At 41.4% G+C, this 12,522-nt stretch overlaps 2 protein-coding genes across 2 annotated transcripts; both read left to right on the forward strand.

The window, feature by feature from the left end:
• The first annotated feature begins 586 nt into the window (after positions 1-586).
• Positions 587-7,635, forward strand: yme1l1b (YME1-like 1b). Its single transcript, XM_086129849.1, has 18 exons — positions 587-726; positions 1,892-2,023; positions 2,107-2,287; positions 2,571-2,663; positions 2,808-2,917; positions 3,196-3,346; positions 3,836-3,919; positions 4,099-4,272; positions 4,395-4,547; positions 4,656-4,788; positions 5,237-5,299; positions 5,390-5,502; positions 5,597-5,752; positions 5,912-6,063; positions 6,169-6,295; positions 6,395-6,468; positions 6,567-6,653; positions 6,740-7,635. Exons 1-18 carry the CDS (start codon positions 694-696, stop codon positions 6,881-6,883), a joined length of 2,160 nt encoding a protein of 719 aa, XP_085985975.1. The 5' UTR covers positions 587-693; the 3' UTR covers positions 6,884-7,635.
• Positions 7,636-8,340: 705 nt separating this feature from the next.
• Positions 8,341-12,233, forward strand: LOC147194990 (ras-related protein Rab-18-like). Its single transcript, XM_086129398.1, has 7 exons — positions 8,341-8,529; positions 8,849-8,904; positions 8,986-9,047; positions 9,637-9,709; positions 9,928-10,046; positions 10,329-10,395; positions 11,068-12,233. The coding sequence occupies exons 1-7, from the start codon at positions 8,462-8,464 to the stop codon at positions 11,238-11,240; spliced, it is 618 nt and encodes a 205-aa protein (XP_085985524.1). The 5' UTR covers positions 8,341-8,461; the 3' UTR covers positions 11,241-12,233.
• Positions 12,234-12,522: the final 289 nt, after the last annotated feature.

Genomic DNA, 12,522 nt, shown 5'->3' on the forward strand with positions numbered 1-12,522 from the left:
CTAACCACTGGACTACCGGGCCGCTACCTTTGTTATTTCTTTTATTATTATTTTTTTTTACTATTGTAAAACATCCATGTACCGCACAATTAGTTAAAGCTAAGATTGGAGTCTTCGGTGCAAGAACAGGTGGATTTGAATCTTTACTCAGGCCTGGGGCCCTTGAGCATGGCGTTTAAATGTTCTCCTTTTATTTGCATATGCTCTCAGTCTGGCAGCTTTACAATCTAAAAACATGTTTGGTTGCTTTCAGACCTGCAGCTATAGATGTGAATGTGAGTGAACGGTTGTTAGTTTCTAGGTGTCAGTCAGTATTAAAATATTGTAGGTATTTATTATCCCCATTGATGCTCATTTATGTCATTTCTAGTGTACGGTAGCGGTTATCATTTGTCCAGTTGACTGTAATGTAGTGCACTGCACTGAAATCAGATTTTTTTTTTGTTGTTGTTTGTTTCAAATACGCAATACATAAAAACACACAAAAAGAATCTGAGATGAAGTGGGAGGAGGGGAGATGCGGAAAAAAAAGAGGTATGTTGCCGATACAAAACAATGTTACATCATAATAGACGTCACATCCGGATTTTCCACGCTAGCTGTCGCGCTTGCAAAAGTTAAACGTGACAGCCGCGGACAAGTACGTGCGAAGAGAAGTTATTTAGATGCGTTCACGGTCGCTGTTGGCTTAAAATGCTTTCTTTGTCAACGGCTGTTCAACCACAGGTAAGAACGCATCGGATGTTTGTCACGCTAATAATAGCAGAGTGTTTATTTGTCTCTAACCTTTAGAAGTTGAGCCTGTTAGCTAGCTAACCTTAACTATAGCTTTCAAACTCATCCTGCTACATTTGTTTACGTAGCAGATTTTAGGCTCGTTCTACTTAAGAAAAATTAACTTATCTACATTATCAGAATATTGCCCGTAAGATGCGGTAATTTACGTGACGTGCGTGATCGTTGCGCGATGGCGTGAGGGGGAGGCAGATGATGGGTTATTGAAGGCTAAACTACCCAAGCAGATTTGACAATGCAAAGCATTTTGAGCATCCATCGATATCAGTGGTATTAAGATGATCGTCCATGTACTAGTACGCCCTTTGTCCTCACTGTAGACAGTTGAGCGCACTGAAACGAATGCGTTTTACTGATGATATTTTTGGCACTACTGTACTGTATGTCATACGGTGTATGTTTCTGCACACTTGTAGGACAATTTGGCATCCTACCATTTCGGGGGCGGTCTATAGCCTTGCTTTAAACTCGTTTTGTTAGCTTATAATAGAGCTTTACATGTGTAAGACTCAGCTTAGTTGGAATTTTCCCAAATAAAGTACCCTTAAAACCTTAACCCAGTAATCCAATGGACAGTTTCAATCACACTGGCCCAATAGGGTGAAATCATCATTCCCCCAAAATATGGAAGTGGCCATCTGATGTCCCCCCCACATTTCCTCCAGCGGTAGTGGGATCACAATTGCGTTTGTGCAATATGAATTACCGTAAGAAGAAAATCCATCCTTTTTCATCCATCTCAGAGGCGGGCATTTTGCCACTTGCTGTCGACCGAAAATGACATCACAGTAACTAAGGGCTCAAGTAACGACCACTCATGACTCACCTCTTTTCTCGGTTTAATCATGTGATGTTTGCAAGCTAAGCCTATTGCCACTGTGATGGCCATTTTCAGTCAACAGCAAGTGGCAAAATGGCCGCCCCCTGAGATGGATGGAGTGGGTTTTGCTGTCTTAATATTCCACAAATGCAAAATTAATCAGAATGCCAAGTTTAGTTTAGCGTGGGGGCATGAAACATATTATTGGAAAGAGAATTTTTGACTTCCCCTTTTAATGGGCAAACGTTAATCTTTCTTGTTTTCTTGAAATGGCAGGTGACTGTTCCCCTGAGTCACCTCCTCAATGTTCTCCACGCTTTGAAGAGCTCAGTTGGAAGCAGCAGCACCTTAAGCAAATCAAGACTCCCCAATGAGCATGTCTGTCAGGCAGAACTACATTATCCTGAGGTAATAATGCCCAATGATACGTTATTGGATACTACCTGCAATATTGATAAGGATGACATTGATAATGAAAGTTATGCGTACAGCCCCTGTGGAACCTGCGGGACCTTGGCCTGTCTGACCTGGGAACGCAGCAGCTGAACGAGTTGGCGATTCGGGTGTTACCATGTTTGAATTCACAGGAAGCACCAGCCCCGATAGTGGGCAGTCGGACAATCTGGCGAACGTCTCACCTTTCCACGCACTCTTTTTTCCTAAACAAGCATGGTGAGTTTTGGTAGTTTTTGCTCTGACTAAATCGACCACCGTTCATATCGTTCCTCTTCATCAGAATATTGTGTAATTGTCTCTCAAATATGCATAATTCAACGTTGATGGTTAAAGAAGAGGCAAAATACGTTATAAATCCAAATATCGGATTTGCATGAAGTCATCCAATACTGGGCCTGTTGTACCCAAATGCACGCAGACATTTTAATCTTCCCCCGCCAATTTCCATAAGGTGACCGTAAAATGCCTGTTGCTAATTACCACCTGTCCTTGTTGCTAGGGTTTTCTTCTCAGCGAATGTCAGCTTCACTTTATTCCAGGCAAAGGCCGTCTCCTCTTCAGTCAGTCTGCAAAGAGCTGCAACACTGTTCAGGTGACACACACGAGGTCACCTACTTATCGACATTCACTGCCAGTCCAGCTCAAATCATAGACCTTTGACATCTCAATGGCAGTGAATGAGTTAACTCAAACCCAGAAAATGATGTAAAAAAATGTTGCCTTTATATTTTCAAAGTGTGGATCCAGCACAGAGGCTTTAAAACATTAAGGAGCAAAACCAAAAGACTGCAGTCAGCTATTGAACGCCCTGTGGAACCTGAGGGATTCCCTCCATCTTTAATGAAGGTAAAATGCTACTTGGAGCTGTCTTTCTATGAATGATACAGACTTTTAAGTTTCAGCACTAAAATTGTCTCACTGATATCACAATTGACAATGATGCAATGATTTTTGGGTACGTTTGAAGCATTTCACACAAAAAGCTGGAAATTGTACTTGGAATTTATTCTGTGACGCTGCAGTTCTTTCTCTGCATTCATTCATCTTAAGTGAAGTCAACTTATTTGTAAGGGCCACTAAATGTGAATTGCTATCATTCACTTATAAATATCTCATTCGAATAGGGCTTCCTGACACGAGACAAGGGGATCGATATAGAAAGTCTTGAAAGTCTAACGAAAAGTGGGAACGTACCCGATGGACAGCAGGATGCCTTTAAGAGGGGCTTTGCTGAGGGTTTCCTGAAGGCCCAAACACTGACGCAACGCACACAAGGTAAGTAAAAACGGATGAATTACATTTCCCTTAGTGGACAAGAATAGTTACTTTCATGAATAATGTCACAAGCTGCTTTACTTGTCCGGTTTCTGCCACAAACACATATTCATACATACATTACACACTCACTTTATCACAATTCTAATGAAGTCTCTTTCACACTTCCCCTTAAAGTTTGCTCCCATTAATGGCGTTGTTCTGTATAAAATAAATTGACACAGAATGGGACTCACTTTTCCCGCCCCCGTTGTGGTGAACTGGGCGTGTTTGTTTGGATCGTGTAGTATTCGTCACATTTGTGCGGACATCACCATGGATCTAATGATCTGTTTGCATGACGCCGCCTTGCCACGTGAAGGCGCACAGAGTCGCTTCAATGTCTCGTTTTCTTGGATTCCGTGTGGCAGGCACAGGAGAATAATTGCCTGTGCCAGTGTTGCAGAAACTCTGTGGAAAGTTGATGTCTCCATGCATCCAACTGTTTAGACTCCCTGAGACGGAATCGGCTCATCTTGTTGGTGTTGCTTCTTGTCGGGCTCTACGGCATCTCAAAGATCCCCTTCATATCAGGTAAAAAGTCCCTCTCCCTTTCAGACTCATCTTTTTACTATGAAAATAATAGCAGTAATAATGTTCCAATATGACTAATTATTGTGCAGCATGTTAACCCAAAAAGTATCCTCTATGTGAACTGAAAGACAATGTCTACTTGTCGTGCAGAGTGATTTCGAACTTCCCGTTTTTCACAGTGCGGTTCCGAACCACAACAGGCCTGGACTCCTCAGTGGATCCTGTCCAGATGAAAAATGTGACATTTGAGCATGTCAAAGGCATCGAAGAAGCAAAAAATGAGCTGCAGGAAGTGGTTGAGTTTCTGAAGAACCCTCAGAAGTTCACCACCCTGGGGGGTAAACTGCCAAAAGGTCAGATCAATGAAATCAACAGTCCAACAAAATCGTGTCGGAAATCATTGAATCAGGTGCAAAGGGATCATTGATGTATTTCCCTTATTTTTCTTTCTCCCTTTTTCCACATCACTCTTTAGGTGTCCTTCTGGTTGGCCCACCGGGGACCGGAAAGACTTTACTCGCCAGAGCGGTGGCGGGAGAAGCAGATGTCCCGTTCTACTATGCCTCTGGGTCGGAGTTTGATGAGATGTTTGTTGGCGTCGGAGCCAGCCGCATCAGGAATCTTTTCAGTATGTCTTTTTATCAGGATTTGTCAAATACCTTACACTTTGAATTGCTTGAAAAAATATAGAATCATTCGCACTGAATGGCCGACTGTTCTTGTTGGTCTTGTCCAGGGGAGGCGAAAGCTAACGCTCCCTGCGTTATCTTTATTGATGAACTGGACAGTGTGGGCGGAAAGAGGATTGAATCTCCCATGCATCCTTACTCCAGACAGACCATCAATCAACTGCTTGCTGAGATGGATGGGTAATTGCTTGAATGATCATGTATATATCGTCACGGAAATGAAATATTTACTTTTAAAAGTCAACTACGAAGCTACTTGGTGATGTTGATCCTCACTCACTTGCCTTCCTGACTAAAAACTAGAACGGTACAGCCGCCCTCTCCTACCCAAACATTCCATATTTTGTTTACAAAGAAAATAAATTGCGTTCGGTATGGGGAAAAAAATGCTGTTTTTATTTACCCAAATATTAAAACAAAACATTTTTAGAGCTGTCATTTTAACACTGTGTGTCAGTGATACTGTGTATGTGTTCACGGCACATGCCTACTGTGGAATTGTGACTACATTTTCATTTTTTGACAGAAATAAGTAGCCAGAATACAGAAGAGCATTCAAATCGAATGCATTCACCGCCACAATGCTTCATTAACTCGTCATTTTTATGAAATCGTTCTTGTGTTGAAGATTCAAACCAAATGAAGGAGTCATCATAATTGGAGCCACCAACTTCCCGGAGGCTTTAGATAAGTATGTTCACATTCGGCACATGCATACAAAAAATGTGTCAACTGTCCTGCGGAAAGGAACCATATGTAAGCTGTTGATGTTCTCCTTTAGTGCCCTCATCCGCCCGGGCCGATTTGACATGCAGGTGACCGTCCCCAAACCAGACGTGAAAGGACGAACCGAGATTCTCAACTGGTACCTCAGGAAGATTAAAGTGGATCCAGGTGTGGCATGAACATCAGCAAATTGGCGTATTGCTGCATGCGGGTGCTATTATTGGAAGGCTTGGGTAGATTAATCAGTATCGTTCTCTTGCAGCGATTGAGGCGAAGATTATTGCGCGGGGCACCGTGGGATTCTCTGGCGCTGACTTGGAAAATCTGGTCAACCAGGCTGCCCTGAAAGCAGCAGTCGATGGTAAAGACATGGTCACCATGAAGGAGCTGGAGTTTGCCAAGGACAAAATTCTCATGGGTGAGTCCAGTTATTGAGCTCTACAACAATGTCAGACAGTGAACTGTATCAATATGGAAGTGGATTTTTGCAGCTCTTATGACTTCTTCCAATTCATTAATTACCACCAATCGGGCCACACCCAAACAAAAAAAACAATGAAACCTTCCTTTAATTAAGGTCCCGAGAGAAGGAGTGCCGAAATCGACAAGAAGAACAAGATCCTCACAGCATACCATGAATCCGGCCATGCTATTGTGGCTTATTACACCAAAGACGCCATGCCTATTAACAAAGCCACTATCATGCCAAGGGGCCCCAGTCTGGGACATGTAAGTCAATCAAACACTTGTGCTGTATGCTTCAAAACACATGCTCTGCAAAAAAACCCACAAAAAAAAAAGAAGTGTTGTATTTACCTCACCTTCATTTTGTAGGTGTCATTGCTGCCAGAGAATGATCGCTGGAGTGAGACACGCTCTCAGTTGCTGGCTCAGATGGATGTCAGCATGGGAGGGCGAGTCGCTGAGGAGATCATATTTGGGCAGGAGTACATCACAACAGGTTAGAAGTTGAAAGATTCAAATTAATGAGAGAGTCACACAGATGATTGAAGTCGTGATCAAGAACGTTCTTTCACTTTCGGTGTCTTTTCTTCTCTAGGAGCATCAAGTGACTTTGATAGTGCCACCAAGATTGCAAAGATGATGGTGACAAGATTTGGAATGTGTGAAAAGGTGAGCTGATTCGAAAGAAACACCCAAACGTTCGGGCTGTTTTATTCATTTGTGATGTGTGTTCACGTGTTTTCATTTCTCCTCATCTGCCATCACAGTTAGGTGTGATGACCTACAAGAACATGACAGAACAAAGTCCAGAGACTCAAGCAGCTGTAGAGCATGAAGTCAGAGTTTTGTTGCGGGTATGTACGACTGTTAAAGACCGGTGATGAAAACAGGACCATTTTATCCTCCCTTTTCTAAATTGACATGGTCTTCTTTTGACCAGGAGTCTTACGAGCGAGCCAAAGCCCTCTTGAGGTCTCATGCCAAAGAGCACAAGAACCTTGCCGATGCGCTGCTGTCGTATGAGACGCTGGATGCCAAAGAGATTCAGCTGGTCTTGGAGGGGAAGACCCTGGAGACCAGATAAAGGCAGCTGGGAGACACAACAAAGGGGGGCTGGTTTGGGATTTTCTAAGGACTCAGAGCTGGCGGAAAAGAGCTGCGAATCTGTTTTAGAAAACTTGTGTGCTTACATGCTCATTTACTAAATTGCCTAAGTGTGGTAAAGTTCAAACTTGTGCATAAACATAGTGAATTATCTGCTAGATGTGCTGAAACCTCCTCGATATACACTGAGTCATCATGCTGGCCGAATAGTAAATACACGTTTTGAATATTGATCGGGACATGATTGTAAATACTCATCACAACCATAAAAAGCTGCTAGCTGTGATGATCTTGTAAATTACAGAGAATTAAGAATTATTTACTGGTAAGTTCAGCTGCGCGGTGCATTTAACGATAGCATTAGGAGCCAATTCTCAAATTCTTGACTTGAACTGTATGTCTGTTATCTACTTGTCTTTTTTTGTCATCCATTGCTCAAAGGCTGGTTGGCCAAACTACTGTCGACCTAATTTTTCAATCAGATGGCCCTTGAGGAATGTATTGTAGGTTGAGGTTTGTCTATTATGAAATCAAAATTTGGCCCGTGACTACAAATGAAACATACCTGTACATGTTGTGTGTACAAATGTGACATAAACTGCTAGTGAGTGGCAAGAAACTGCAACTGCGTAGGGCGCTACACCAGTTTGTGAAATAGTTGCTGGTACTTGGAAAAAAATGCTCATTTTTGCTGTTTGTACATTGAGAATAAAGCTATCTTGTAACCAATAACTCATACTGCATGGCTAAAGGAAAGTACTTTTTTTTAAAAGTAGCAACTTATGTTATTACCACAACCTTTTGCTGCCCAGTTTTAGCTTTTTACAATATTGATTCATCTGGGGCAAAAACATGGTGAAAATGTCAATTTTAGTTTTATGGGTCTTATTTCTTCCCCCCCTCCCTTTTAATGTGAGGGTACATTTGTATTTTTGGCCTTTGCCCATACATAGCTGTATATAAGAGTGGGTTTCTCATAGCAGGATGGTAAATAGATCTCTATATAAGTATGTGTTTGTGCGTTTATATATATACTGTATATATATATATATATATATATATATACAGTATATACAGTATATATATAAAAACCTGTTTGTGATCGCATTACACATCCATGTGATTGGCAAATCTTGTGTAATAAAAATGATGTGAATACAATAAAGCAAAACCCCAGCATGAAGAAATCTCTTTTTGCTCACACACACACACACACACACACACCACTGAAAATGTATCTTTCTCTCACATACACTAATTCCTGCAGTTCCACAAAATTTAATTTTACTTTTGGAATTTATTACATTTTAGGGTATACTTTTTAACTTTTATTTTGGGAATAGAGTGGAAGTAGCCTGTGTTCAGTTTTGACATGCCAATATTTTCGGAACGTGACGACTGTTTCATGTGAACGTTATCCGTGACGTCAGACGTAAACGTTGGGCGGAAGCTGTGCACGCCGTCAACAGCTGCGCACGGGAAAAACAAACTAAGCACACTCTACATTGTTTTTCAAAAGCGTAGCAAAGTACCAAGGTAACTAACGTTACATTAAAATATGGATGACGACGTACTGACAACTCTGAAACTGTTGATAATCGGCGAAAGTGGAGTGGGGAAGTCCAGGTTGGTTTTGCACTGAGCTAGCTTGCTAGCTTAGCACTGTTAAGTCTGTTGTCATTAGTTCATTAGCACTGTTTTGCCCGGCGGTCGTTTCGGCCGCCACGTAACGCAATTATGTTTTTCAAGGTCGTTCAACTTTGTCAGGAGTGTTGCCAGTAGTGTAATATTTTTAAAACACGTGTTATACTTACTTTTGGCTGCTTGTTTATTTTGGCTGATGCCCCTCGTTGTTTACAGCCACCGAGGTGGAATGCCCACTGTTACATAAAACGTTTAAAGGGTTTTGTCCATCGTACATTACCTGCCTGTCTTTTGCTCACAGCCTTCTCCTGAGATTCACAGAAGACACATTTGATCCGGAGCAGTCAGCGACAATTGGTACAGTATACGCCACACACGAACTCGCAAGTTCACATTTTTGGAATGGTCTAAAAAATTTTTTTTTGCACTCTGAATAAGGTGTGGATTTCAAAGTGAAGACACTGGCCATCGACGGAAATAAAGCAAAACTCGCCATATGGGTAAGTCGGATCTATTTTGTTGACATCATTTTATTGAAAAACGATGCAGTGCAATATTTGTCCACTGGGTCGCGACATTGTACAGAACAGCACCCAAATTAATGGGTAAGACTTGCGTCACTCTCTTAGAGAAGTGAGCTAGAATATTCTTGACAGGGCTTTCTTTCAACGTCACTGTATGTACCTAAGTACATGGATAGGCAACTTAAATGATGGAGGGAGTTACAGTTTTTCATCAGGCTTTCTGGGGTCCCACATAGGACTGCAGACTTCCTAGCCAGAAAATAATAAAAAATAACCTTTTAAATAAGCACACAATACATTATCATTGGGCGCGTTGAAATATACCGTTTGTTTGGGAAAATCCCCAAATTCCCCTGAAATTACCAATTGCCCTTGATCAGTACCGTAGTACATTTAATGACGTTATTTTAAGACCTGTTTGGGAGATTCTACAATATTAAAACAGTGGACCCTCAACAACTTGCGGTTTGGCACCCGTGGATTCACCTATTCGTGGATATTTTTTTCTTCAATATTTTTGCCAATATGTCTGCCATTTTTTAGAAAACTTTTCCTCTTCAAATAGGACACAGCTGGACAAGAAAGGTTTCGTACGCTAACACCCAGCTACTATCGTGGTGCACAGGGAGTCATACTCGGTAAGTGCTTTTTTTTCAATCACACTCCAGAAATCTGTGTGCCACAATTTTTTTTTTCTTCCTATAATTTTATTGCTGTAGACTTCCTTTTGCATCACATAAAAACTGTCATTTGATTATATATGACTTGTAAAGAAAGCACAGTAAATAGGCAGATTTAATGTCATGAATTGCATAACGCTGTCTGTTTCTATTCATTATTTCTTTTGGGTTGGCAGTATATGATGTTACAAAGCGCGACACCTTCACAAAGCTGGAAAACTGGCTGAATGAACTGGAAACCTACACAACTCGCAACGATATCGTAAAAATGCTTGTAGGCAACAAGATTGATCGGGTGAGTGCAAAGAGAATTTGCTTCTACAGTTGACTCTTCTTCTTACGAATATGAAAGCACATTTATATTCCTGTAGGACATTTCACCATAACGAGTTCAGTCATCGTGAAATCTATTTTTTTTAAATGGTTTTAAATTGACTCAATTAAATTTTGTCAAGTGGTTGCCCAAAATAAAATGATAAGAATATTATTTTGGGCAACCACTTGATGAAATAAAATTGAGTCAATTCAATGACTTTTTTTCACTGTTTACATGTTAAAAAATGTTTTTGGTTTCTAGGATGACCATGAAGTGGACAGAAATGAAGGCCTGAAGTTTGCGAGAAAGCACGCAATGCTTTTTATTGGTAAGTGTCCATTTTGGATCGGGCTGGGCAATTAATTGACATGTAATTGTCATGAATGGGTATGCGCGCACGTGTGTACGTGTGTTTGTGTATTAATCGTGATTTCAGTCCAAATAAATGTGAATACAATTTTCCCCATAATCACCCAGCCCTCGTTACACAGTTGGAAAAGGCCTGCGCATCACTCAGCAAGTCATGCTTTTGATTTGTGCTTCTGGCCTGATTTTCGCGGCTTTGCTCTTTTGCTTGGATGCGGCCTGCCCAGATCATTTGCATTGTGATTCTCATCTAGACAGGCTTTAAATGTTGTTACTTTAAATGCGTGTCTGCACGCTTTCCTGAATTTCTAATTCTTGCCCTCTCTGGGAAATTAGGTTAACTTTGCTTTGGAGTTTCCATTTTAGTGCAGCGACATTAATGAGTTGCTTTGGGGCGAGCCAGGCAAGAATATGTTGTCCATTTGATCCACTGTGAGCCCACTGCATGTCTTTTGCTTTCTAAATTGAGTCATCATGTCTTCTTTTTTTTTTAATCATTACTTGTGTTCCTTAAATGTCATTATCATTAAAAACCTACATATTCAAGGAATCAGTTTTTTTTTTGAATGCGACAAAAGGCTTTTGTAGATTTTCTTGATTTTGTTTCATGGTAACCTTCTTCCTTTTTATTCAGAGGCAAGTGCAAAGACCAAAGACGGCGTACAGTGTGCCTTTGAGGAGCTTGTAGAGAAGATCCTCCAAACTCCGGGGCTTTGGGAGAGCGAAAGCCAGGGCCAGACGCTGCGCCTGGGGAATCAAGAGCAAGGCGGCGGCAGGGCATGTGGAGGATATTGCTCCGTACCGTGAGTGGACAAAACAAACATACAAACAGAAAAAAAAAGAAAGCTTGATTGAAATGACAACAGTCCAGAAACGGGAAGTAGATGGGAAAAATGTGAGTTGGTAAGCAAGAGCAGGGGTGGACTCTTTGCACATGACACTTCTTTCTGTTGAATTGAATGGATCCGGTAGAAATAAGGCTTTAGGCCCCGTTTAGAGTTTGAATTAAATGTATGCCAGGGTGGAATGCGCGCGATGTCACTCTACAACAGCGAATGTGAGAATGTAGCCGATGCTTTGAACCAATGTTGAGGTGACATGGCCGATCCTGACCATCCTCCGCACGGAGCGCCATTTCATACGGGGAATGGAGAACCTCCGTTCACCCGCTGGCCTTTTCATCTTTTACCACAACACTGTGCGTACAGTACTTGCGTTTGACTGTAAACTCAGTGGATGGTCATTTAAAGGCCTTATCCATTAAATGTATTGATCCATCCCTTCTTTGTCTCACGCAAAATCCCCTGATCAGTTGATCATCATCTTGCTCCTCAACAAGTTTGTCAAACCCTTAACTATTTTTGCTATATGTACCTCACGATGCAAGAAATGTATTCAAACCAGTTTCATTTAACTGCTTTATCACAAATGCTTAGCTTGCTGTTTTCTTATGTTAGGCCAGCCACCGTTTCTCATGATTTCATTTTCGATTTTACTGTTTGTGTGCGATGTGGTCCATATTTAGTCTTCTAGGTGATTGTTTCAGAAATCATTCCCGGTCGCTTTTTCTGCTCCGCAGCGTCCAGTTTTTGTCGCACTGTCGCTATTTGTCAACTTGTTTTCACACTCTCCAGCAAATTTATCTTCGTCCCTTTCTGCGAATGTTTCCAATCAAATTTCGCAATGTGGAATGTCCCAATGAATCCTGCCTTCACAATGGATGACATTCTCTGTGTTTTTTCGGTCTTGTTAAAATTGTCCTGTTTCAAAAAGAAATAAATGACATTCGGGGTGCAGCCATTCAACACTCTTATTTAGTTGTCATGTAGCTGTCATGTACTTTCCATTTGATTTCAAGGCCCATCTAATGAAAAGCAGGCGGGAGAGAGAAAGCGGGGTGCCTTTCCACCGGCAACTCGATTGATGAAAACACACGAGTCCGCAAATATTCTCAGTGCAAAATGTAAAAATAAAAACGTGAATACAAGTAGGTCGTGAGTGGAAAGATCATGCTAATGATCTTTAGTCCAATAACTGTGCGGCGGTCGATGTGTGATTACAAGCTTATGTTTGGTGTCAGGATGTGCTC

Source organism: Hippocampus guttulatus, chromosome 14 (assembly GCF_054856545.1).
Source record: "Hippocampus guttulatus isolate MCC_2025c chromosome 14, RoL_Hgut_1.0, whole genome shotgun sequence".
Classification (NCBI taxonomy): domain Eukaryota; kingdom Metazoa; phylum Chordata; class Actinopteri; order Syngnathiformes; family Syngnathidae; genus Hippocampus; species Hippocampus guttulatus.